Here is a 27,656-nt window from a genome sequence, read left to right as displayed (position 1 = left end):
AAGTACAAATGCAAAGACAGCAGTTGGGTGCGGTAGAAGAGGACCCAGCAGGATCAAGGGAAGGTCTGTGAGGAGCGATGAGGACCCCTCTGCAAGGTGTGAGGTGGATGCCATTGCCTCTGTTGGCTCATAGGTAGAGCTGCAGGGAAGAAAAGCTTAAAAAAAAGGCTTTAGAAAAGTGCAAAGGAGAAAATAATTAGAAGATACAGCTCTTAAATTTGGTGAGTGCTGTAGGCTTGTGATCAAGCCAGCTGGGCTGCAGTTAGAGCAAAGGGGTCAGGGCACAGAACAGCATCCATTCTCTTACAGGGATGCTTTTGGCATTAGAATGTTTGAGTATACTGTCAGGCCTTGATGGGGTGGTAGGATAAATGCATCCAATGATGATGTGGTTGCAGCTGAGCTATGGGACTCATGCAAAGCAGGCTACAGCCTCGCAGTAAAGTCGCCCTGGTGGCACCAGAGCAAAGATGCACTTTCCAGACCAGCTGGATCCCATGATGCTTTCCCAGGCACTAGTGTGGCTCTGGATTATCCCACTGTGTTTCCACCGGGGAGGAATCTGGTCCTCAAACACCAGTCCCTCCCAAAGGAGCCAGGTTGTGCTCATGGGGAGAATGTGTTGAATGAAAAAATCCACGTGGCTGTTCCAATACTTTCCTCCTTGAAAGAGGCTTATAAATAACTCACACACAGTCCCCTGGCACATGAGAGCCCTGGATAATTAGAGGCAGCCTGAGAAATGAGCACTAAGCCTACCGCTGTTTATCTGATGTAGCACAAGAACATCAGCTCCAGCGGTTTTATTTGGGCCATGGGGGATGACGGCTCCCTGTCAACACCACATACAAATCGACCTACTGTGGGGTGTTTTTTCGTTTTGCCTCCAGAGATCACACACCTTCTGAAATTTCCTTACATGTTGTCTCATAAGGTGCTTTCACAACATCCACGCCACAGATACATTAGCCAGCAACAGCCAAGCATAATTCCAGTCTCATAAATCTTCCGGCAATTACGAGGCCTCATTCAACCTCCCCGTGAGATAAAACAACCACTGCATCATGGCGTCATGATGGGATTTTTTTTTCCTTTTTCTTTTATTTCCAACAAATCAAGCCTCTGAAATGACAACTGCAACAAACAGTGCTTCTCCCATGAAGCTGTGCCCAGGGCACTCCAGGATTTCAGTCCTTGCTCATGACAAGGTGGTCCTTGAACATATGAAATGGGCTGGGGTGCAGGGAGGGTCAGTACCCAGCACTTGTGGGGCATATTTTTTCTCGTCATTTGCCCAGAGCCAAGGCAGGAGATCTGTGCAAGCCTGGGGAGAGGCTCTCCCTGAGCTCACTGGGCTTGGATGCAGCACCAGGCTCTGGCTCAAGCTGTGAACATTTCCCAGCAGAAATTGCTCATCATGTTGCTGGTTGCACATCTGCTGGGTCCTCGTCACAGGCGGCTCCATGTGCACAAGCAAGCTGCAGGGAGAGGGAAGCTGCTGAATCATAGAATCATTTAGGCTGGAAAAGACCCTTAAGATCATCAAGTCCAAAAACGCACATGAGATTTAGGCTTTCCAAAGTGCCCAGGTCCAGCATGCTGGGAGCACAGCATCAGCTCTGCCAGCCATCATGGGGACAAAAAAAGCTGGTGTAAGACCACACTCAGCACAGAAAGGGGGTGCACAGCATCTCACCTCTGCTGTTCAAAGCGCCCTGTACCTGAGCAGACAATGCTGAGCCTGAGAGCGCTTCACCCCATCCAGAAGTAAGGGGGCTTGTCCAGGATGACCCTCCAGAAGAGCCTGACAACCCCACGGTGGCTGGGAATCTGCTCCACTGCTGGGACTCAGTGCACATGCTTACTTGGCTGATATTAGGTAAAACACCCCGCCATTACAAAACCAAATAAAATGCTTCAGACGAGACCTATACCAGAAGTAAAACTAATTGGTTCTTCAATGCACTGGTTGTTTTTATTATCATTATTATTATTATTACTATCATCATCATCATCATTACCATTATTGGCAAGGGAGCTGGAACTAGATGATCTTTAAGGTCCCTTCCAACACAAACCACTCAATGAATCTACTACTATTATTATTACTATTATTATTATTATTAATAATACAATTATCGTTGTTGTTGTTATTGTCATTATTATTACTATTTACTATAATTAATCACAGCAATTCATATGAGGTAGATCATGTTGCAAGACAAAGGAGAGAAAAAATGAAGATTAAAAAAAAAGCCATGCTTGCATTTGCTTGTGTATTAAGTAGTCTTGAAGCTTTGATGTGAAGAAAACGCCAAAAGGAGCAACTGATGTTTCTGTTTTTACCTGAAGTCTTGCCATGGCAGTATCACACTTGCTGAGGTTTTAGAAAGGCTCAAAGCATCAGGTGGGGTTGAACAGAAGTCAGAATTGCAGTCCACTGGACAACTCCAATATCATGTTTAGATACTTGGTTAAAATTTTAAAAAACTTTAAAAATATCACCAAAATTGTAGAATAAAAAGGTTGGGGAAACCTATATGAGAATCCACACTTCTAAATGAAACTAAAGTTTTTAATTTTGCACACTTAGGCTTTCTGATATTTCAGAAAATAAAGCAATATTTTTTTATGCTTTTTCTTTGACTAAATCCCATCTTTTGCTGGAGAAAATGCCAGCTACAAAAACTGCAACTGATTCTGTTAAACTGTGATTTGGGCCCCACATGAGCAAAGGTGAAACAATATCCTTGTCCACGGCCCCATGGAGCTCACAGCAATTACACGCAACTGAAGCAGCATTTGTAGTTACATATTTTTAGATCCTAAAGGATTTCACCCTTCCCAGCCCCAGGATACCAAGCCAGCCCATCTATTCCTTATTTCCTCAAACAAACCATAGAATCAGACGATGGTTTGGGTTAGAAGGGACCATTACAGGCCCTCTAGCCCAACCCCCCCTGCAATGAGCAGGGACATCCACAACTCCATCAGGTCACTCAGAGCCCCGTCCAACCTGGCCTGGAATGTTTCCAGGGATGGGGCACCTACCACCTCTCTGGGCAACCTGTGCCAGTGTCTCACCACCCTCAGCACAAAAAAATTCTCCCTTTCATCTAGTCTGAATCTCCCCTCTTTTAGTTTAAAACCATTATGTCTTGTTCTATCAAGTGTCACTATTTGTGATCCACCAGGGAGAGATGAGGGAATCCATTGAGCCCTGAGAAAGGGAAAAAATCCCATATATTGGGAGCCCAGCCCCGTCAGCATCACTGGGTGGCAGCCAGGTAAACGCAGCCACGGGGCAGACTCTTCATGAGCCATCTTACTGCAAGTGCACCTTGACTCACCACAGATTCCCACCACTGGTTGCCCCATAGCTGAGAAACATGGGGAAGAGCCAAATGTAACCAGATTTTGCTGCCTGATGCACACTTCCCTTGCCAAGTGCTATTGGAATGAAGTCATGGGTACCCTGGACTCACTGCATGAGGTGTTCAGACTTTCCTCTCTCCCCAAAAGCAATGGAAAGTTGTTTGGGTTAGATGGGCAAACAGCTTCCTTTTGAAAGCTCTTCCTTCTCCAAACACATTACTGCGCTACTGGAAACCGTTCAATTTAGCTAAGTCATTAAGTTAAGTCATCTGAGCACATTTTTGCAGCAAAAGGAGGCTGCGTGGTGGGCTGGTTTGGGAGAACAGTTGGATTTAAACCTCCCCAGGGGGAACAGATGCTGATGACATGTTGCTATCTAGTCGGTTTTCATGCAGCACCATCCACTCCAGCTTCCAAGCTTTACTACCGCCCTTTCACACCAGTGAAATGCAGCCCACAGGGTGGTATAAAGCCAGTTCTACATCTGCCTTCCACCACGGCTCACCCCAGAGCCCAGTGTAGGGGCCTCTCTGCTACCCGGCCCAGAGCAGAGCAGCTTTGGGGCTGCTCTATGTTACACTAGAGCAACAACATTATTATTATTGGTACTGTTCAGCACAGCTGAGGCATCTTCCTAGCCAGATGTTTGCAGGATGTGTTTGTGCTCGCTTCGCTGATGCGTGAAAATAGTCACAAGACGAGATGTTCAGCACAGCCAATATGCCATAGCCTAGCCTAAATAGCAGCCTTTATTTCCACCTCACCTGTCCTCAAAACAAGGCAGTTTTTGTGATTTCCTATGTGTGTAATACAGCGGTGATCATTGAATAAATAAACAGGAAACCTTAGGTCTGATGATGTTGCTCAAGAAAGGCACAAAAGCAAAAATTCCACTTATCTGAGCATCTTTCCCAAATTTGCTTCCCACACAACCTTTTGGGAGATCACGTTTGCATCAGTTTCCTCAATTACCGCTTCTATCACTGGTATGATTCTTCAAGTGATATCCCAAGGGTACCCCAGAGATGAGCTGGGGGTGGGAGGAAGGGGGGTGTAGCAACTTAGCTCTTGTTTTCCCGAGCACGCTCGAGGCTGCAAGCCGTGAGTTTTCAGCTCGTCATTTAACCAGGTTTCCTGGAAAGACAATTCTCAGATTTTTCATCCTACACCTTCCTCCCAGCCGTGTCCGCACCAGCTGCCCCAACCCACTGTATGGCAAACCCATGTGCTTGCCACGCCAAGCCTGCTGCACACGCAGCCAGGGGCTGCCGGCCCCCTCCCTGGCAGAGAGGGTTTCCCCTGCCCATCTTATGGGCTCCTGACCCCCGGGGCTTGCCACAGTGCTGGAGGCAGCTGAGATGAGCAGGGACAGAGCACAAGGGGCACTGAGGCTGAGCAGAGACCTGGTGCATGGAAAGGGACCTGCACTCTTGCACAGGGACCAAGAGATCCAAAATCCTCGAGCATGCTGCGCAGCCGAAAGAAATCAGAGCATAAGGTTGAAAGACCACTTGGAAAACATTAACAGCTCATTACTGATTGTCTGTTTGAAAACCCCCATTAATGTATACACATCCGTCCCTGGACAGCACGTTTACCCCCAGCTAATGGCACTGAGTGGAAGCTGGAACGATCTGTGCGTAACGACTTCAGCAAACTCCCAGCCCTCCCTCATTTACAGTTTTCCTGCACAGGCTCCTTCTGACCTCTTCAAATCCCATCCCAATTACAGCCTCCCACTTACCCTTCAATGTAAATAAATCCTGCATGGTGGGGATCGCTGCTACCAGCGCAGATAAAAGCGATGATGTTGATGGAGAAAAAGCACAACCTGCAGCTGGTTCTTGAGAAGGGCAAGAAAACAAAGCACAAGCGGGCTGGTGGGGCTGAGGCGTGGGATGGGAGGTGATACCCATCAGCTTGGGCACTGCTCAGTCCTCTGGAGAGATCACAGAATCATTTAGGTTGGAAAAGATCATTGAGTCCAACTGCTAACCCAGCATGCCAAGCCCACCACTAAACCTTGTCTCCAAGTGCCACATCTACACAGCTTTTAAATACCTCCAGGGATGGTGCCCCCACCACCTCGCTGGGCAGCCTGTGCCAGTGCTCAACAACCCTTTTGGTGAAGAAATATTTCCTCACATCCAATCTAAACATCCCCTGGTGCAACTTGAGGCCATTTCCTCTTGTCCTATAACTTGTTACTTGGAAAAGGAGAACACACCCACCTCACTACACCCTCCTTTCAGACAGCTGTAGAGAGAAATAAGGTCTCCCCTGAGCCTCCTTTTCTCCAGGCTCAACAGCCCCAGTTCCCTCAGCCGCTTCTCATCAGACTTGTTTTCTAGACCCTTTACCAGCTTCATTGCCCTGCTTCGGATGCACTTCAGCACCTTAATGCCTGTCTTGTAGTGAGGGGCCCAAAGCTGAACACAGATCTCGCAAGGAGAAGCTCAAAAATATTGTAAAGCCATCCACAGCAAATGGATGAATAGCCATGAAATCCCTGCAGGACATCCATGCACCTGGGACTTCTTGTTTGGGGGCATAGAAAATTTGCTTAGGAAAGTGCTGATTTCTTGGCTGGGATGTCCCCATCCACCACATGTTGGAGGATGGAAACCTATAGAGGAATGAAGCTGGGTTAATTAGCATTGATAATATACAGCTGTGGGCTGGCTTCAGGGGCGGTGGGTTGGCTGATGTAGATAAGGTGCAGCTGTGGCTGGTGCTGTTAAGTGGTTGAGAGCCAATGAAGAGGGAGCAGCCGAGGAAGAAGTAAGAGCAGAGAGAACACACACCCTGGATGAGGTGAGACGAGGAGAAGGTGGTAGGGGGACTGGTATACTCTTGTATGCTGGTATGAGATGGTAAAAGACCTTGTTGCAGCTTGATAGTCTGGAGAGTGCTGCAACAGAAGCCCAAGGAGGATCTGCCTGAGATAGAGAGTTTTCATCTATATTGTAACAAGGTGTTGATTCAAAGGAAGGATTTTGAACCATTTCCTCAGCAGATGTAAATCACTGCAGTGCCATTGGCTTCAGTGGTCTTCCACCTGTTTTCCACCACTGAAGCACTGGATCCCTTGAGGAAAAACGCTGTGTCCTTGGATGTATTCAAGAGAGTTCAGAGAGGAAAAAGCTGGATCTCTATTGGCTTCCTGGGGCATGCCTAGGCTGCTGCTAGGTTAACAATATTTTCTCTGGATTTGTGAACACTTAAGAGCACTTTTGGACACGGGAACAGCATAAACGCCATATGGATATTCCTCTCAGCACAGGGCGAATGGAGGGAACGAGCCAGCTACATCCATCTTTGGTCCTCCTAAATCTCACCTCTTCCTAAATCTCACCTCTAAATGCATCTTCCCTAACACTCACCCAGCCTCATCGCAGACCGCGCAGCCTTGGCCGCACGCTCATCTTCAGTTGGGACGATGGGACCTCACACTGCAGTTTCCCTATGAGCCATCACTGCCTTTGCAATTTCAAGCCACTGGGTGCAACAGCAGGTGAGACAGACCCTGGGTTTTAAGCTGCTGGAGATTGGGGGTGTTGTGCACTGTTTTTCAGGGTTTTGTCTTAATTGCGGGTTTAATGCAGGGCTTGTCTACTGATCATGAAACAACTACCCTGAGGTTTGAAATTGGTTTTAGTGAGAAAGGACTAAATGATCTTATAATGTTCTGGAACTGTCAACATAATATATGGGGCTGCATTCAGCAGAAATTATAGGCAGTTTCCATGCCACAAAAGCCGCACAAGTTCATGGATCCAGCCAAAATATTCAGCAGAAAGTTCTGCCAGGCCGCAGGGCCTGTTTTGCCAAGATGTACAGGTGTACACCCTGGAGAGCAGCCCCACCGCTGGCCCGGGAGACTCCACATCACCTCCCACCCAGCCACATTCTCCTTGGGTCACCTGAGCCAAAGTGTTATGTGATCCCAAAAGCCACAGTGGAGATTTTTCCATCTTTGAGATGACATGTCCTTTCATCTGCAGGTACAGAAGCTGTGGACAGAAGTCCCTACAGGTGTCTTTGGAGAGGCGTCCACCTCCAGGATCCAAATGGAGTGGCTTGGCTTGGTGCCTTGGACATCACTGGACTTTGTGTAATTGCAATGACACAAGGCCATCCATTTCTTTCTTGCTCATGAGGCAACATCTCCCTTGCCAGGAGGGTAGGTAGTTTGGAGGTTGAAATATCAAGGGACACATTTCACACACAGAGTCTTAGAGACAGGATGCCCAACTCACACACATGAACACAGAACATCTGAGCTAGACAGTTCTTCAAAAAAGGCCAAGGCCACTGCTCTGCCATCGTACACCTTAGATTTGGGGTATCTGCAAATGAAGCTCCATCTTTGGAGGAGATGTGTGAAGACCAGGATGGCAGTGCCTCAAAATAGGTGTCTGCATGAATAACCCATCTCTGAGAAAGCAGCTAAGCCATCTGCTGCTGGGACACTGAGGCTTTGCATGAGTTCAGTGCAAGGGAAAGGTTTTTCATGCAAGTCTGGGTCTTACTGTCGAGTTTTTCCCAGGCTTCAGAGGAGCATGGGAAATACCAGAGAACACGCCAGGCACGCGTCTGTCACATTCACTCCACGGGATGGTGCTTCAAGCCCTAACTACAATCCCCAAAACACAGCCACAGGCTGAGGAAATCTCATCTGCGCTCTGACCACCAACTTGCTCAGGAGTTTAGGGGTTGCAAAGAGCCTGCTCTGCTCCTCCCAGAGATGGGGAGACATCCCCAAGCCTGTCAGTGTTTTAGAGGCATTTTGACAATGCCCTTAGTAACAGTCATCAGCTTTTGGTCATCTCTGTGGTCAGGCAGTGGACCAGATGGTCATTGGAGGTCCCTTCCAACTGAAATTATTCTAATCATTCTACCTCAAAGGGCATTCAGAGCAGCAATGGGGAACCACCAGTAGGTAATGCTGTCCCACCTCAGCATAACCGTTGGTACTGATTTGGGTGCACAAAGAGCACTCGGTTCTCTGCTCAGCGCAGGACCACAGGCACAGAGCACAGTCCAGCTGAATGCTGCAAGGAGCCGTCAGCATCCTCGAAGTCCTACGCACTGGCAACTCTGTGGGACATCCTCTCCTTGGAACGCAACAGGGATGGTGGACTCCAAAACCAGGCAGAAGCCTCATCGTTTGGAGGGGTTTCTCATCATAAGCCCACAGCAGAGGGGGAAAGTGGTTGTGCCACCACCCAGCCTCAAGGAACATGGGGCATGATGGAGTCCCACCAGCCTTTCACGGCCAAGTTGTCCACCAAGTGATGGCTCCTCCAGGTGGGAATGAAAGATTTGGGAGCATTTTTGTGGCATATTCCTCACTGTTTTGCCTGGCTGTGCCTTTTCTAAGGAGCAAAGGGAAGGGTCTTGTGTCACCATGCATGAACAAGGTCAGGAAATACTTACTCCATCCCTGCTCCTGGTTTTGCTGAGTCTGAAAGGAGTTGTTCAGAACAAGATAAGAAACCAACAGCAGCGGATGTGTGCAGGAGGCCATGGGCTCTGTGCAAAACATCCTGTTGGCCTCTGCATTGTAAAGCAACAGGGGCAAACACAGCTCATCGGAGCGGGTGCTGGGCAAACTGTCCCATCTCTGAATCTACCGCATCAGAGACCTCTTTTAGGTTGTAAAAACTCTACCCTGCAATCTCATTTGGGTAGCCTTAATTGCTGGATGGGCTGAGTCTGGTATCAAAGGTCCTTTGGAAAAATTAACCCTGCAGCAGAGACAACCTTCCTGCTGCGGCATCAGAGCAGGGCTGCGAGAGCAGGGAGAGGAGGAATGGGTCCCCAGAGTCCAGGTACACAGTTGGCTCTTCTAGATGTCGCAATTTGCTCTGCAAATGACACTTTCCTACAGAAAACACTTCCCTTCAGCACTGCTAATCATCACTCTCTTGGCCTCTGGATCAGGCCCAAACCAATCACATCTGTGCCCAAAAAAAGAAAACGTCCGCTTGTGTTTCACTTACTTTTATGGGAGCGTTAACACATTTCAGTCACATAAAACCTTCACCTTCAAAAGGGAAAGGGGAAAGACAGAAAGGAAAGCCTGCCACATAAAGTAAGCGGCTTAGCCCCAATTACACGCTGAACGACACCAACCCAAGGAGCTGACCCGGTGCAGAAGGGTTTCTCTGCACTGGGCTTCGGATGGAGCAGAGATCTGGGGATGCCAAGTGGCAAAATGATGTGATGTGGGAGCAATGCCAGGACCGTGCACCCTGGTTGCCACCAGCGTGTTGGGATGCTGCCACCACCCCAGCCATCACAGCCAGCCTGCAGCTGCAGACAGCCGTCACCGCCCATCTGTGGGGTCTTTCGTTGGTGCTTTGGGATTTTTTTTTTTGGCAGAAGATGCTCCTAACCAAAACCAGATTTGATTCCCAAATAGCCCCAATCTCCTTTAAAGCTTACAAATCTTCCACACCTGTGTTTGCTCATTCTTGCTGCTCAGCCCTGCCCTGGGAAGGACAATGTTTATTCCACTCCTCCACAGTTATTTACAATGGGGTTTTCGGATGGAGATGGAGCACATATTTGTCTAATGGCAACAGGGCAGTGAATTTTATTCTCCTCATTAACAGTCATCAGCTTAACGGGAAGCAATAAAAGATTTTTTAAATAGCGGTTGCTTGTGAGATATTTTATCGCCATTACTGTCAGCAGGATGAGCGTACTCCTGGCCTGCAAGGGAGGAAACTGAGGCATGAGGCCATTTACTGGCCCACCCTGGACCACACAGATGGAGGTGGGAAGAAAATCCAGCCCTCCTCTCCCCCATCTAGCGGCTGTGCTGCCCCAAGGCCACATAAGCCACGTTGTTATTATAAGCCATTATTCAACCCACAGCAAAAGCAATTTGTGAAGCGTGTCGTATAATGCTAGCTATTTCCAGCACCCAAGGGAGTTGCAGCAGGGCACCCCACCCTCTTTCTCCTTCCATGAGCCACCTCCAAATGCCTTTGTCTGGCTGGGGACAGCAACCGCCCCTTCCCATGTCCCCCCTACTGCCCATCGATCCAAGAAAGGGCATTCCTATCCCGTTTATGCCCATGAGAAACAATTTTGTCTGAGGCCACTCCTGCTCTGGCAGAAGGAGCATGGCTGCTCTTTCTTTGACCACAGCTGGTGACATCTGCGGTGACACCTGAGATTGTAGGTCATCCTTTAGTGACTTTGGGTCCTCACAACATGTTCCCCTGACATCCTGCATCCAAAGCTGCAGGGACCCCCCAGGAGAGGAGAGCCACTCTCTGCTGTCCTGAGGACCACATTTCGCCTTCCCATGAGTAAAGAGGAGTCACTTCCAAACAAGGACAGATTTTTGTCCCTGATAGTCCTGTTGACATGGCCCATCTGGGATCTCACTTCTGACAGCTGGAAATTTTTTTCCAGTTCCCCAAGTGTCCCTACTCAGAGACAAGCAGCGCTTCCCTCTTGTTGGGATTTACCCCAAGACAGACAGCCAATCCCTTTCCAGCCTCCAATTTGCCCAGCAGAACAAGACCAGGCTCTTCTCTAAGATCATTTGATGCTCACGGCAGTCCAGTGAGGTCTGAAACAATTCATCATGAATGCAGGTATGAGAAACCCACTCAGTATTTTAGCCCTGACTCTGGGACCTCTAGGGGAAAATCTCTACTTCATCCATCCCAGGTTCTGTCACTTGGGCTCTCTTGAGCTCTTTTCTGATCAGCAACAACCCCAGGTCTTTGTTTTCTGCCGTGTCCCACAGAAGAGCTGCTCAGCTAACCATGTAACCCTTCTCCCCACATTGTCGCTTCTACCATCAAACTTTGCTCCCAACGTGTGTCCTGCTATGGAGGCATATGCAGGTCCCTCTCAGTGCTACCATTGGTTAATCAAATTAAAAATATTGTCTTAGCAAATGATCCTTGGGGACTGCCTCTTACTGGGAAACTGTCCAACTCTACGAACTGTCTTTCAAGGAATACTGCGGTGGTTCTTTTTAATACTTTTAAACACCAAAATAAACAGCAACCACAAAGCTGTTTCTGTTCAATCTCTTCAAATGACACCTAAAAATACCTGTTTCTGATGCCCCAAGTGCAGACGTGGGAAGGATCAGCATGTTTCACAGGATGTCTTGCTCAGCTCCTCTTCCAGACCCGTTCATGACCTGAAGGCCCTTGGGTAAGGGTTTCTGTGATGAAGAACAGGAGCACCATGCCGTGCTGGGCTGGAGCTCTTTTACTCAGACACCCAAGCAGGAACCAACCCCCATCTCACCACTGCATCTCACCGCTGCAGGCAAGTGGTGGTCAGGATGGTGGTTGGGTCCATGAGAATTGGAAGTGGAACTAAGGGCATGTCCTAGAGCCCTGATTTTCCTTTCTGATGTAAACCAGCAGCATAAGTTCCCCCCATAGCAGATCCAGGGAAGAAACCCCAGAGCCCAACCACGTGAGCAGCCCGTGCAGCATCAATGGGGCCATAGTGCTTCCACCAGCCCCAGACTCAACCCACAGCTTCAACCATTCATACCCTACACCCCAAAGAGCTTTTTCCAGCCCTGAGAAGCATTTTTACCTTTGCTTACACCTTACCCCATCATGACGGCTGCAGACTCTCTTCCCAAGTCCCACAGACTGAAAGTAACAGGGACACCAGTGCGGTCAGTGCCGAAGCTGCAGCAGATGGTGGTGTTGCAGCTGGTGGGTGCTGCCTCGGCAGTGCTGTGCAGGATCCAGCAGCTTTGAAGAGACCCCCAGAAAAGGGGCAAGCTTCTACCCAGCTCCAGCTCTGTCACCTGGTTGACCAGCAGGAAGAGCTCTCTGCATCACACAGGAGCACCTGACGCTTGAGCAGCATATTTTGAGCATGTACAGTGTTGCCCCCGTGTGCCGCTACACACTCAGGATGGAAGGAGATTTAAGAGATAAACTCCAAAAGACAGGAAAGAAAGTACATGGGTGGCTCTTCACTGAGGTCCCCAGTCCTTCTCCTTTGGAGATAACTGCTTAGTGTGGCATTCAAGCAAAGTGTTTCCTTCTGTTTACTTAATTCCCTATTAAAAGCGATGTACCCAGCCCGTCCCTGGGTGGGAGCTGGCCCCAGCCCAGTGAGCAGGAGCAGCCCCTCGCGAGCCCTCTCATACACACCCAGCCTGTCCAGGGCTCTCCCATGAGGTGTATAATCAGTTTAGCGTGTCTTAGCTAATCTTGGCATGGAGGATTTCACTGATTTCAGTACTAAATAGCAGGTGTGCATCACAGCGCAGACAACACAAGCAAAGCCAATAAAAGCAATGTAAAATGCCTACTGTCCTCCATATAATCTAAGATGTAAAACAGTGCAGCCTGTTTCAGGCAATTATTTCATAACATGTAAAATCTCATATTACTGAAGGAAGAGGTGAGGGGCAGGTGGATTACTTGGAAAAGCATTTGCACTTTGCCTGTGGGACTCCAGACCAAGCAGAGCCTTCAGTTTTCAGTGACAAGAAGCCTCCAAGCATAAGGAGAATAATTCATGTTACGGGAATGCATTCACGAGGTGTGAGATTATCTAATCAGGAAAGGGCAGAGCTAAAACATGCGGGAGATCAGAAGAGTTTTAAATCCCTGCCATAAATGCAACACAAAGGCAATTATCTCAGGGTGGTGCGGAAAGTCCTGCTCCAGCCGGAACCCACCCAACAGCATCACCTCCATGTGCAACCGGCACAAACATCAAGCCTGGCTGGAGAAGAGAGCCCCAGACTGGCTGGGGAGAGAGCTGGGAGGCAGCTGCCCAGCCTTCTCAGGGGCCTGGAGGAGCAGAGGTCCAAGCAGCACCTCTACTTGAAGAGGAAAGGGAGTGTAAAGCTCTCTGCCATGCTGCAAAGGACCTCCAGGTTGTATGTGCATGCAGTTGTATACAAAGGACCTGCCATCACTCAACCAGACCCTTCCCAAAATTTAAGACATAAAGCGATGTATTATTTGGCAGTGCTGGGTTAATGGTGGGACTTTATGATCTTAAAGGTCTTTTCCAACCTAAATGATTCTATGATTCTTTGTGAGCCCACATGCATGCTTTAAAATACATTTCTACAATTTCAGCAAGCTGATTAACTTGCTAAGGGGTCTCATCGGCAGTGTCCATCTTCCACCACTGTTGCCCAAACTGCCAGAGATGGCACTGAGAAGGGTAAGCACCAACAAGGACCAACTTCCACCAAGGGAAAGACCTACAGGTCTCTTTAGCCTGTTGAGGGCACAGCAGAGGACAAGGGTGACAGATGTGGCAGAGCGGAGGACATGCAGTCTCTGGTGCAGAGAAGAGGAATAGGAAACAGGGGTTCACTGTGTCCAAAAATACAAGAACTGTGGAGCACGATTATGAACTTTTGGGTAATGGTTTCAAAATAAATAAAAGGAAACAGTTCAAAAGGAATGGATAGGCAAACTGTGGAAATTACTGGCACAGGATAATGCTGATCTGAAAAGCATTATAAGGTTTATAATGTAATTCTACAAATTTCTGGAAGTAAAATTCATGCTGGCCTGTTAAATACAATGACCCTAATTTTGACTCCAGAAGCTCTGACCTGTACATGGCTGGAGGCTGATGGGTGCTGCAGAAAAACACTGTTAACAGGCTTGCTGTGTTCCTACCCTCTCCTGCAGTGCTAGATGGTCCTTTGCAGAGAATTAGCACAGACTTTTTTTTTTAATGTAAATGTAGACTAACTTCAATATTTTCCATTCATAGACTGCTAGAACTGGGAGCTAACTTCTCCTCTGGGAACTGTGTGGTCTCCCTGGATCTGCATATCTGCAGCCTCCAAGAAAAAGGGGAATTGGACCAAGAGTGGAAAGGAAAATCTGCATTTATAAACATCCCATGCTACACCTGATTGAAGAGACGACTGGAAGAAATGTTGACGATATAAGTACAACCAGACAGCTACAGAGTACCAAAGGCAGGTAAGCATGTCGAGATGCGGCCACATCTGTAGCGTATGAACAGATCAAAGTGTAGGGCTGGGTTTGGATAAAGCTTTCTTGGCTCCCTGATGTTATGGAAGATGCAGGTCATCACAGGTCCTTTCTAGGGTGAAATCCTACTGGTAATGGCTTTTGGTTGTGCAAAAGGTCCAGGCAGCCCCTGTGGTGCACCGTGCAAGCACACTGCTGGGGGGCTGGGGATGATGCTTCTTGTGGACACAGATGCCAGGGGAGACTCCCCTTAACTCTGCTGCCATTACTCAAAGTAGCTCTTTGCAAAGCCAAGACGGAGTCCTGGGAGGACACAAGGGGTTGATGGGCCATGCCCATCCAATATAATAAACAAATAAATATGAAAATAATAAATATTTTTTTTAAAATAGCCCAAAGCTATTCTCATGTAAAATGCGGCATCAAGGCACAGGCAGGAAGCAGTGCATGAAAAATGCTGACAGTGTGAAAAACAGCACAGGGCTCCAAGCTGGGGCAGATTTTGGACAGACTCTGCAGAACCAAAGTCCCAGCACATGTTCATCTGCTGGGTGAAGTAAGTGACTCACAGCTGATCCAACAACCCAGCAGAGCCCGAGTTCCCCACTGCCTCATCCCTCCTTGGGCTTTGCTAAGGTGCAACCACTGGTTAATGAATTTTTCCCTCTGCTGCTTGTGTCTGGGTGGATGGTCTATCAAATAAGGAAGCAAGTTTGAGGTGCTTGTTTAAGATGCCAGGTGAAAATAATGTATTAACAAAACCTACTTTACACTTCCAAACTTCAATGCAGGATCCATGAACAGAAGGAAATATCCATTGTCTGGGTCATTTCTGATACTCACTGTCATTATCATGCCTGCCTAGAGAACATGGACATTGTAGCCTCCTCTTTCATTGTATTATGCAAGAATTCACCACCGGTTTGACGGTTTGAGGTTAAGTGATGGATCTTCAGAAGGACAGACTTGAAATAAGAGAAGAGTTTTGTATCTAGAACACAGGACAGGGACTGAGGTGATCAGACACCTCTTCTGGCTCTGCCCTCTCTCCATAGCTGATTGTGTGTAAAGTGTCCAAGTCTCTTCATCTCTCTGTGCCCAAGATCATTATCTATAGGAAAGCAGTAATATCTCCTCCTACCTGTGTAGGTCCTGTGATTTCAGACAGGGACTATGCTCAGTAGAGGACCTTCAGACCTGCTATCATGCTATGAAACCCCAGAATGAAGAGAACAGAACATCTGTCGACGCTAAGATTCAACAGTTTCAGCCATCAACATTAAGCTAGACTGCGCTAATTGTATTGTAATAGGGCGAGAAGCTTGCCAGAGGTGTCCAAGCACTGCACTCCAAACGACAAGGGCCTCCATCTTCCTTTGCTGGCTCCGTAGCAAAGCCTCTGTGTTTGTCCCAGAATAGCAATGTACAAACCTCGGTGCTTCTCTTCCAAACCAATCTGCATTTTTAGAAACTAATTTGCAAAGCCTCGGACCCTGTGGCTACAGGCAAAGCCTGGCTGTCTGAGCAGCCCTCCTCCCTCCTCAATTACGGCATCTCCAGGACAGCAGCTCTTCTCAAAACGATGCTGTAAGCTTTGACTTGGGGGTGAATTTTCACCTGGGAGAAGAAAGTCCTGCCAGAAGACTCTTGGGATCCTACAAGCCAAGAGAGGGGTTGGGGATAGGATCAGGGTAACCACAGGTCTCTGGGAGGAGCTCCTGACACACAGCAGAGCCTGGGACCCCCATTTTCCAGCACACCTTACCCCATGCCCTCACCAGTGCTCCAGCAATAATGTCACAGCGTAACAGCCAGTGGCCCACACCAGCAACCATGGTAAACATTTCAGTTGGAGCCACAAGAGGTGAGTAAACCCTGCTGAGATATTCTCCTTGTTTCCTATATCCATAAGTCACAACAGACTTCAGCATGACAATACTTTTTAAGGTATCAAAAGTCACAGCCTTCCTGCGGTTTGAGAAGGAACAAAGATGAAATCGCATCACAGTGAGCCTCAGAGCATCTACCATCCAACTCTACGCTTCTCGGGGTGCTGGACCGTGGGCCACAGCTGCCAGGAGGGCACCTAGATGGTGGGGAGGTGGCTGCACACTCACCTTCAACCCGTTCTTTTTTTATTCACAGCTTGGACTGAATAAGAGAGGGATTAAACTGATATGCCTTATCTCAGACCTTTCAGGGATTTCTGTACCAGCCACCACAAATGAAGTGTTCGCTTGCTCTGAAATAAGCAACATTTGCAAATGATACGTTCCACAGTCAAAGGAATTACTGTACTTACAAAGCAGATATATTTGTCATACCTTTAAGCAAATCTTAGCACTGGCTACCTGAGACTAAACCACCACTTCAGCTCTTTGCTGCATGAGCAAGGTAGTTTCTGGTACAGACAAGGCAGCAAGAAACAGAATCGGCACGTCCACGTCCACATCCACGGCAAGCAGTGCTCAGACAGACAGGACCGGTTATCACACTAATTCCAGGGCGCAGGATTAAACCGCATGACTGTTGCGACAAATGCACAAAACAATGGCCAGAAATGCTACATGGAATTCCCGGGTCTCTCCTCACCAGTGTTTAACTCGCGGCTTCCCAGAAACAACCCCTCTCTCCCTTGCCAGGGCGGTGAAGAGAGCTCTGATAATCACCAGCAAAACCCAGAGCAAACTGAAGGGCTGGGAAAAAAACGCCACTGGTTATCAGCTGGAAACTAGAAAGGGGCCTGATTCTGGTTTCCCTGACGCTTTTTGTTGCATTTACCTATTTTTAAACAATTTATCAGATTGAGAACATTGCTAAATGCCTCTCTGATCTCAGGAGGCCATACAGCAGCCCGCCACCCACATGGGACAGAGGGATGTACGCACACGGGGAGGGAAACCCTTAGCCCCTGTACTCTGTTGTTAAATACAAAAGTTTAGATGTGCTGCACTGAGTAAATTGCTTAATGCATCCATGAATATTTTGTAATATAAATCACTTCTACTGTCAGCTGGTTTATATCCACAGTTTAGATTCTTAAAAAATTTACAAAATTGAAATACTCTTGGTTTTTTTGAAAAAAAGTTAGTTTTTTCCTACAGTTTCTGAGCAGAACACCCCATGTAGGACCTCACCCACCCACAGCCCAACAGCAGGGCAGGAAAACCAAAGCAAAGGAAAATCTCCCAAAGGCCACGTACGCATCAGAACAACCTCTCCCCTCGCAGCACCCGCGGAAAAGCAAGTGCCTCTGCCTCCACGGGGCTGAAGCTTCGGTTTCGTCATTTAAACGCAATGCAAAAATAAGCACCAAAATAAACAGATCCATAAAGCAGCAGGAACGCAGCAAAGCGGCTGGAGACTTCTACAAACGAGAATGATCTAAATCCAAGAGGCGTTTGCGCACATGCTGCTTAGCTTTGCAACACCCTCACCGACAAACGGGGAAGCAAACTTGGGAGAAGCCTCTTTCTTTTAACTTTTTTTCTTTTAGAAAGGGAAATAAAAAAAAAAAAAAAAGGCACCGTGATTTTTTTCCAGGCACCCTCTCCCACAGTGGCTACCCCATGGCCCCCGAGAGCCAGGGATGCCGTGGGGCCCGGAGACCCCCTTTCGCCACAGCCGGGGTTATCGGTGGCGGGGCAGATCGGCAGAGATGTGTGTAATTGCCCTGTCAGGCAGCTGAAAGGCGCTCGCCTTTAGCTGATGCCACTTCAAAATGAAATTCTTTCTTTGGCATGGCTATGTCTGATATGCAGGCATCAAAGGGGAGGCAGCAGGTCGCCGATGCCCCGGGCCACACATTTCCCTTCTAAAGGCAGGAATGAGAGTGTCAGCTCAGGGCCGAGGGGCCCCGGAGACACGGCAGCAATAACCCCAGCCCCCTACACGCACGCCGGGGCTCCCCAGCAATGGAGTGATCCCCCTACCAAGTTTTCCGCGACCCTATTATAGGCCCTGTGCATCCCTGCGAGCACCCACAGAGAGCCTTGGGTCACTGGGTCCCCGTGGCAAGCACCCATCGCTGCCTTGTGGGGTGCCGGGAGGCTGCGGGGACCCTGCAGCACCCAGCCAGGCAGGCACAGAGCCACCCGATGACTCTCCAGCAGCAGAGGGGACACCGTGGCCTGTTCCCATACACCCGTACCTGGTGGGATGGAGGGGTGGAAAAGCCTCGCTAGCACAACATAGGCTGAGGGCTGCTTTTTTTTTGTTTTGTTTCAGGGAGAAACACAGGGCCATGCTTGCCTCCCCCCACAGCTCCCTTCTCTCTCCACCTGCACTCTTTAAGGAGCTAAGGCTTTTAGCGAGCTTTCCACTCCAGTTTTTACTGGTTTTAACTAAGCTACCCCTTTTGGAGGGTTGGAAAGCTTCAACCATTAAAGGAAAGAAAAAAAGGGGAAAAGAAAAAAAGCACCATGCAGCCTCGCCCTGCTCCCTTCCCTTCCCACTCCCACGATCGCTGAGGGCAGGAGCCCCTCACACACAGCCCACCGTGCTGCCCAGCCTAGGGCACAGCTCCCTATTTTCCAAGCCAAACACAGCCCATCCGATGTGTTTGAGCTGGGGGTTTCAGGTCCTAGACACCTCCAACTGTACCTGCTCAGCTCTGATCACCTTCCTGCTCGGAAGCAATTTGGAAAGGACACAGCATAGGTAGCTATTAGCTAACACATATTTAACTGCTCCAGATATCTTTTTTTTTTTTTTTTGGCATTGTAATGGGGTGATTTGATCTTCAAAGGACCCGTGCAAACCTTTGAAGCTTCCCAAAGAAGCCAATCTCCAGTGGGGAGGGGAGGATGGGGAGGGGGGGGGGGGGGTCGGAAAATGTTAATAGTTTTAAAACCTGGGCAATCCTGAAGATGGAGGAAGGGTATGAAACCCAGTGGGTTTTAGCATAAAGCCCTCAGGTAAATCTTCACCTTCTTTTCAAATGCATGTTTGGTGGGTTGCTTTGCAAAGACTTGGGCCAGGTTAGCAAGGTCGGCTCTATTCCCAGCAGCCAGGAGCAGCAGCTCTTAATCTCCAGGGACCCTCATCTCCCATGTGGTGCAGCCCCAGCACAGGGGGATCCGCGGTACCTTGGCAAGAAATAGAAAGACTAAAATTTGCAAAGCCTTTAAGGGGTAAAAGAGGAGGGTGGGGGGAAGCAGGGGCAAGGGGAAGAAGATGAGCAGGAGAGAAGATACATTCCCTGCTGCACACCCAGCCAGCACAGCCTCAGCAGCACCCTGAGAGGCGAGACACAAAATGCGTTTACCTTTAAAATAATGACTCATTTTATTTTTTCTTTTAATATGTAGTTATAAATATATTTTGTCAAAATATATGATCATTATTGTCAAAAACATTTGCACATAAAGTCATAAATAAGGTCAAGGTGAACGTTTAGTTTAGAGAAGAGTCCAGCTATAGCAAGCAGTTCTGGGGTGGGACGGAAGGGAGAGAGAAGGGGAGGAGAGGGCGGCGGGGAAGGGGGTCAGCGGCACCCGCACCCCTCCACCACCATCTCCTGGTAGTTTTTCAGGACCACCTTGTCATACTCATCCAGGTAGAGCATGGAGATGGCGCTCAGCTCCGTGGGCACACAGCAGGCCTTGGGGATGCTGGAGTTCACGGAGTTCACCAGCGTCTGCACGATGGCATGGTTCGTGGAGTTGAGGTGGTCGGCCAGAGGGAAAGGGCAGTCCCCGTGGCAGTAAAATGCCTGATACCCCGGGGGTGCCACGATCCAGTCGTTCCAGCCCACATCGCTGAAATCCACATAGAGGGCATGGCGGCGGCAGTTTTTTTTGTTCTTGCGGGAACGCTGGTGCTTGGGGCTCCGGCGGGCTCTGCGGGTCAGCGCGTGGCCTCGCCCGTCATGCCCAAAAGTGACCAGGAGCGGCCTGAGCTGAGCCCAGTCCCCACGCCCTTGAGGTAAAGATCGGCTAATCCTGACGTGTTTGCCCTGATGAGTCTGTGCATGGTGGAGGTGGGTCACCTCAATCACCAGCCCATGGTTCGGTTGCTTGTCCTTGGTCCACCGGATCACAGCTGGGCTCACATCAAAGGTCTCCCAGCGCGTCACATTGTGGTGCACCAGACGTGTGTCCAACAGGCGCGTAATGGCCTGAGCACGCTCCGACAGCGGCTTCATCACTTCATAAATGTTTATCCGATGGAAGCCCCTCTCCCACGCCGCGCTCGGCTCCTCCACCTGCTCCCGGTACAGCCGCAGCTCCGCAGAGGAGATCACCTCGTTTTCCGGCACGCTGCTGAGGTTAAAGACGAAGCGGATCCGGGGCGCCTCACTGGGACCCGGGACAGTCTCCAGGTGCTCTGGAGGGGAGCAGGGCAGGGGGGGAAAGCAGTGCAAAGAGCAAACAAGAGCACATCAGCCTCAGGGCAGCCAGCCACAGCCCCCGGCGCAGCCACAGCACCCACACTTCACCTGCCTGGCAGCCACCGGCACCTCTCCACTCCCCTGCGCATCCTTCCCAGCTGGACCCGGAGTGGGTCCTGCCCCAGCGCAGCTCCCTCACCCTCCGCGTGCCTGTGCCTGGACTGTCACCCCTTCCCTGCTTGCCTCCCCTTTTGGGGAGGCGTTTCCCCTCTCACTCCCCCTGCCCCCCCCAGTCTCTCCAAAATCATCTCCCCAGTGAGATGCGGCGCCACAGAGCACAGAGGTGCCTTGTTACGGGGCGCAGGGGGCAGGGGGAGAAAGAGAAGCAAATTCCAACGCAGTAATGATGCGGCTGGATTAATAATTCAGATTTACTTTGGAAAAGAAACATCCGCTAGGAAACATTTGGATCAGATTACAAGGGCCTATTGAATAAACCTTATAAACACACAGCTGTAAGTATTAAATTCGAGTAGGGGCTTTTTCGGATTTTTTTTTTTTCCTTAAGAGCAAAACCAGGCAGCAATCGCTTTGATAGTTCAAAAGAAACCAGGGGCGAGATCCCGCCCTCACTTTACTCCCGCATCTGATCCAGAGCCATTAAATCCACACGAGCCCAGGGAGTGACCCCGAGGCAGAGGCACCGAAGGAAACTCGCTGTTGTCAACAGAAGGGAAAGCACCTCAAAATGTGGTCAAGCTCGGGTTAAGCACAGGATGCTGGAAAAAACAGAGAGCAGCGCCTGTCACCCACACGCAGTGGGCTTGGGGGGTGGGGGGGGCGGGCAGTTTTCCTCCCATAAATTTTGGGCCGGGCACATCCTGCTTCTAAATGCATTTGTGAGCTTCCAAACGCAAGGAAATCCCGCTCGCTACCAGGGCTGGGAATTTACCTCCTCCCATCACTGACCTTCATGGTGGAAACTCCTCACGGTGTTTGCCCGGCTGGTCGATCGCTCAGGGTACTGCAGGCTAATCTCCTGGAGGCTTTCCTCCTCTTCTCCAGACTGGAGCCGATAGAGATCCAGCATGTAACTAGGAATGACGGCTGACTTGCTGGGCTGAGGCCGCCTTCGCAGCCCAAACATCTGCAGCAGAGTTGTTTCGAAACCCCGCAAGAGTTCATGGCTTTGGGCAGAGCGGCGTCCGGATCCGGCTTGTCCCTGCAGCTCCGCGACCTTCTTCCTGCCGGGCTCGGGTATCAGGCTAGCATGGTTAGTACCTCCTAGCAGGACTTGGCATAGTAGGATGACCATCAGCATTCGGTTACCAGGAATCATGGTGTCTCTGGAGTGTAAAAAACGCGACAACAACCAACAAGGAAAGTCAGGGTGAGAAGCAACCCCCCCTCCTCCGAGTAAACATAAAAATAAGAATAATAAGAATAATAATAAATGGCAGAGCGACATCAGAAGGAGCCCCGAGCGGCAGCGGGCGCGCCCCGGCGGGCAGGGACTAGCCCGGCAGCCCCCACGGGCCGGCGGCTCCCCGGCGCATCCCGGCCCCGCTCGCCCCGCCGGACCGGACCCAGCCGAGCCGAGCCGAGCCGGGCCGAAGCGGCGGCGGGGCCCCGGCGCCCGGCGGGGAAGGGGAAGGGGAGCCCGGCTCGGCGGGCGGAGGAGCCGCGGGTTCGCGTCCCGCCGCCGGACCCCGGGAGGGGAGGAACGGGGCCAGGAACAAAATAAAGTTGAAAAAACTAAAGCCGAGACCCGTACGGGAAACTAAAAGTAAAGAGCGAAGCCGAGGAAGAAGAGGGCTGTACTCACTGACAGCAAGCAAGGCATATCAGCACAGTCCATGATTCTGGAGAGCCAGCCCGGACCCAGCGCGCCGAAAGCCTCGGGGCAGCGGCTGCCGAGCGCCTCCCGCGATCGCCGCCCGGGCGCAGTGCGGCCGCCGCCGCCGCCGGCCCCGGTTTTCTCCCGGCCCCGCAGTCACGTGGAGCCGCGCACCCCGCCAGCCCGGCCCGGCCCGGCCCGCCGCCCCCGGCCCGCCCCTGCCCGGCCCGGCCCCGCGGGGGACGGCCCGGCCCGCCCCGCCGCCCGCGCCAGCTCCGGCCCGCGGCGCCCGCCGCCCCGGGGAGCGGTGGGGGGCGGCCGGCGGAGGGGCTGCGCCCGGGGGCCGGCACCCCGCCGGTGTGGGGGCCGAGGCGCGGCGGGGCGGCGGGCGGGGGCGAGCGCGGTCCCTGGGGGGGGCCCGACCCCCCTCCCCGCTCAGGTGCATCCCCGGGGGCCGGCACAGCCCACGGTGCGGGCCCCCCCCGCCCCTCGCTCCCAACGCCGGCCGGGGGCCCGCGGCGCGGGTGCCCCCGGGGCGGCCGTGCCCCAAGCCGAGCGGGCCGGGCCGGGCAGCAGCGCGGGCTCGGGGGACCCGGCCAGAGCCCGGCTGGGGAAGGGAGGCTCGGGAGGGGGAGCTGGGGGAGCGCCTCTCCCCCGACGAGAGGGGAGGGAGCGCAGGGAATGAGAAGCAGCTGCCCGGGGAGAGGGACGGCGGCGGAGACCCGGGTCCTCCCCTGCTCACACCCCCCGCCCGCCGGGCCCCGGGGGACGCGCAGCCGCGGACCCCTGGGCGCTCCCGGGGGCTGGGAGCCCGTCGCCAGGCCCGCGGTCACCCCTGCGCCCTCCCCCGAATTCCCACCCGCCCTCTGGACCCGCTCAGCGTCCTCCCCGCTTCCCTCCGCGGCTGCCAGAACCCCGCGCCCCGCCGGCCCGGCTTCCCGGACCCCACCGCCAGGCGCCTTCCCCAGCCGGCACGGCCACAGCTGGCTGCCCCAGGGGGGAACGAGCTGGGGTCTCCTGGAGGAGGGCTGCTCCCTGCCCCACAGTCCAACCCCAGCTTGGCCCTGGCCCGGCTTTGGGGCTGAGACCAAGAGCCAGGCTTCCCGAGGCTTGAGGCTGCTCCCGGGGGGGCTTTGGGGTCAGACTGGTCTGTCGCTAGCTCACATCAACTAGACGCACTGGGGGTGATGTGCGAACAAGGTGTGGAGAAGGCAGCTCCTGGGAAAGACCCCCTAACGAAGAGAAGAGCGATGGATGCCACAGGGTAGACTGAGCGACCCCATAATAAATGAAGAGACTCCACCCAGGCATTAAAATATTGTCCCTTTGCCCTGCCAGGGTATCCCTTTGTGTTGGGCAAACTGGCACCCATGGAGAGAAAAGTTAATTTGGGAGACCAAAAGACGTGGTCATGGAGTGGCCGTGTGAGCTTCTGAAGATGCGGTCGTGGAGTGGCCGTGTGAGCTCCTAAGTTCATCAATTAACCACAAACAAAAGCCAGCACAGAAACGGTGACTGCAGACCGGCACATTCCCGCAAACCACCAGGCCACCATGCCCCAGCGTCCAGCGAGCCTGCGGCACCACAGTGGCTTCCTTACAGCACTGCCCCCGAAGTCACACACAAGCAGATACCACCTCTTTTAATATTGCACTTTTTTTTTTTTTTCAGCTCAGACCTGACCCATGCATTAGAAAATCCCGGGGATGTCACTGAAAGGACACGCACAGATAAAAGGCAGTGCTGACACTGTAATATCTCTGAGTTATTCCTATACCACTCTGAGTTTAAAAGAAACATCTGTTAGCAAGGTATTTGGACTATGAATCCATCAAAATTTGTGAAATATTGCTATCGCCATTTCAAATGTATCACACTGTGTGTTATTCTTAACAAGGAAAAACAATTTTTAGAGTAGCTGCTGTGCAACTTTTTTAAGTTAAATAACATTTTCATTGAAAATACTCCAGTGTATAAACAAAGTTTACGCAAGGGCCTGTATAGCACTGCTCTTAAAACAGACCTCTGGATTTGGAAAAGCAACTCGCTCCCTCTTTGTGGGAGCAGCAGCAATACGTTTCACTCTTTGTCTAAACGTCTCACTTGGATTTTGCTAGGATCGGCGAGAGGTCGTGTTTGAAATGTTTGTCACTGAGGAATTCGGTCCCACGGCATCCAGCGCCTGCTCTGGTGAGCCGTTCCCGTTAAACCCAGATCCAAAAAGTTGCTTATGTAATGCTGGTTAACCATGCCTCTGTGCAAGGAGGTGGCCAGCTGGGGACAGAAAGCCAGCGGAGAGCACTGTGGTTTAGGCTCTTGTAGGAGGCCATAGTGTATTTGAGTAGCTTATTGGTTACTAAGAAGTGTTAGTCATGGGGAAAGCTGTAGTATTTATTCTGTAAAATGTAAATACATAACCCAAACCACCAAGGAATAACCATGGATGGAAATAGTGTAGCATTTACTGAGGGAGCTGAAATGCATTTCTACAGAAGCTGTACTTCCTCAGGCCCATGGAGAGTAATTCACCTTGAACGTAGCTTCTGCTCAAGCCCATGGAGTTACACATAGGCTGAATTCGGTCCAGGCACACTAAACAACTGAGCGTGTTATATATTCCAACCAAAAAAGTGAATGCCAAAATGGAGCTAAAAATACAAATGTGGAAGGTTTGAAAAGCAAACACTGCTTAGTTCAGCACTAGATACAACATCGTGCATTTTTAAGATCCAGCACATGAAAAACAGAGAACATTATGTCTATGCTCGGCACAAGACCCACCTCCCCCTGCATCACATCTCGCATGGGTGAGGGGGGGATTGGTGCGGTCCTTGCCTGTGATCCAGTCCCAGCTGTATTTGGGGCTCTGCTGCCAGCTTTTTTTCTGCCCTGACTTCTATGAAAAACCTCCTGGAAATCTCTGCACCTGGACAGCAAGATCGTTGGCCTCCTCTGGAAGTAAGCACCAGGTCACTGGGGACGTCACCCTGCAAAGAATGGCCAGGCAGAGAGGGGATTCATGGATGTACAGACCTTGGCTGTGACAGAAGACTTGCTTTGTTGGTGGCAGCAAGAAGCCCAGGAGCTGGCAGGTCTCCTAGGGTCCGAGTACTCCGCTCTGCTTGCAGAGGTCGCTAGCAGAGAGGCAATTATTTGCTCTCTTTTATTTCAACCCAGTAATCGTGGATTTGCCCAGATGTGTTCCTGATAAAGTCCCAGCCACTAACATTTGACCCATTTCCAGGTTTCGTGTGCTCAGGCCCTACCAGCAAGCACTGCAGGTCGACGTTCAGCACCTCTAGAAATTAGGCCAGCTCTGTTTACAAAGCAAACTTTTCCCCTAATGGCAGCGTTGCAGGAGATGCCTCTGGACTTGGGCAGAGAGGGACCTTCCCAAACCAGTTCTTGCACCCTATGTTATTTTTAGAGCAGCTGCACCTTTTGGGCTCCAAAGTTTGCAAACAACCTGCCTTGGGAAAAAAACTCGTCTCACCAGATTTGTGCTTGAGCAGAAACAAGTCTAAAACCATAAATAAATAAATAAAGTCATATGTCAGAGTCGTTTTAATGACATGAATTACAGGAGGAGATGCCCATAAGTGTGCTAAGATCAATTCCCTCCTACCCCTTCCTTTCAACTGCCTAAGCTTGTCAATTAAAACAAAGGGAACTGAACAAACAACTCCAAGGGATTACATTTTTCCAAAGTAGCTCTTCACTAAAGAGCTGGACTGCAACCGGTCAAAACAAGTGCTGCTGCTTGAATGGTGAAAGGAGCATTTTTAACAACTACCCGGAGATTTTCATGATTCCTCTGAACACTTCAGAGCTGGCCTGTTCTACCAGAATTTTCTACCTTCTCTTGAATAAAGAAATTCATACTCCTCCTGAAACATAGGATGGGGCCCAGCTTGGACTTCATTTCTGCTTTGCATTAAAGTGTCTCTGCTGAGGTGTCAGGGCCACGTCTAGAATCACTCCTGAGCTAAGAGGAGAATCAGGTTCAGGATTGCTGTCTTATTCCAAACAGGTTTTTTTTTACAAATACATACAAAACCACTGTGTGCGCACATTAATAAATGCGGTTATAAAAAGGTAGTCTTTGGCCATCAGGTATGCAGCAGTTGAAACAGTAGGATCGTCTGCTTTTTTCTATTTTTTAGTTTTTAAGGATATTTTTTATTGTTTTGCAAGTGCTATTAAAAGGTTGACTGGCCCATACCAGGAGAATCTTTAGTTGCTTTTACGTGAGCCGTTCACTTTGTCGCTTTTCAAAGATCCCCAAGACTTTTCAAAGATTTCTTTTCTTTCAAAGATCCCCCAGATCCCCTGAAAGATCCCCCAAGAGCAAGCCAGGAATGTCACCCCTTTCTTTCCGTATGTACATTGTCCGCCTTCTGCTGTGAGAGTGCAAGTTCTCTGCTGCTAAATATTGTTCCTTAAGAGATGTCTACGCAGTGCATCAAAACTAGGAGGTCTGGGTCTTAGGGAAGTGCTTCAGGAACACAACTCATAAAATAAAGGTAGAGCCCTTTTAATGGTCTGTTATTAAAATTCTCCTGAACTGTGTTAGAAACACCTCTCTAAGCAATCTGTTGTAAAATCATCTACACATCGATTGGTTTCCTTGATCAATGTTACAAGAAGAATACGCACTGATCTTATGCAGCTTCTGGAAAGATGTTGCCTTTAGCACGCATTTGCTTTCGCACCATATTACCCCCCACTCAATCAAAGCCTCAGCCCTGAGAAGCAAGAAGGACCTCCAGAAGATGAAGAATGCATTCCTCCTGCTCTGAAATTATAGCTGGTACTAATAAAGACCATCATTCTTCCAACAAACACCATGCAGCCATATGGCTATCTAAGATAAGCACATTCAGTTTGGATCTGTTGAGTCATGGATACTTTTTGAGAATACCACAAGCACCGGCAGCTCCCTTACCGTACATACCACTTCAGTCTGTCTCCGGCACTGATATGCGGCTTTGTCTGAGTTCAGCTGTGATCCTGATATTTCAAATGCTTTGCTCTTCCTCTCTGTCTAGCAACACTGCCAAAATCTACCATTCCACACAGCCATATAGCACCTCTGGGGTGCCAACATTTGTCCTTTAACTGCATCTTGAGATCT

The 27,656-nt window shown here is 50.3% G+C and overlaps 1 protein-coding gene across 1 annotated transcript; it reads right to left on the bottom strand.

Annotated features, from left to right (window-relative positions):
- Positions 1-19,615: 19,615 nt before the first annotated feature.
- On the bottom strand, positions 19,616-22,660 carry BMP4 (bone morphogenetic protein 4). Its single transcript, XM_055717167.1, has 3 exons — positions 22,511-22,660; positions 21,655-22,031; positions 19,616-20,681 (listed from the first exon to the last, which is right to left on the bottom strand). The coding sequence occupies exons 2-3, from the start codon at positions 22,022-22,024 to the stop codon at positions 19,840-19,842; spliced, it is 1,212 nt and encodes a 403-aa protein (XP_055573142.1). The 5' UTR covers positions 22,025-22,031; positions 22,511-22,660; the 3' UTR covers positions 19,616-19,839.
- Positions 22,661-27,656: the final 4,996 nt, after the last annotated feature.

Source organism: Falco cherrug, chromosome 7 (assembly GCF_023634085.1).
Source record: "Falco cherrug isolate bFalChe1 chromosome 7, bFalChe1.pri, whole genome shotgun sequence".
NCBI classification, from domain to species: domain Eukaryota; kingdom Metazoa; phylum Chordata; class Aves; order Falconiformes; family Falconidae; genus Falco; species Falco cherrug.
The sequence above is the reverse complement of the archived record's forward strand: the minus strand, read 5'-3'. Positions and strand labels throughout refer to the sequence as shown.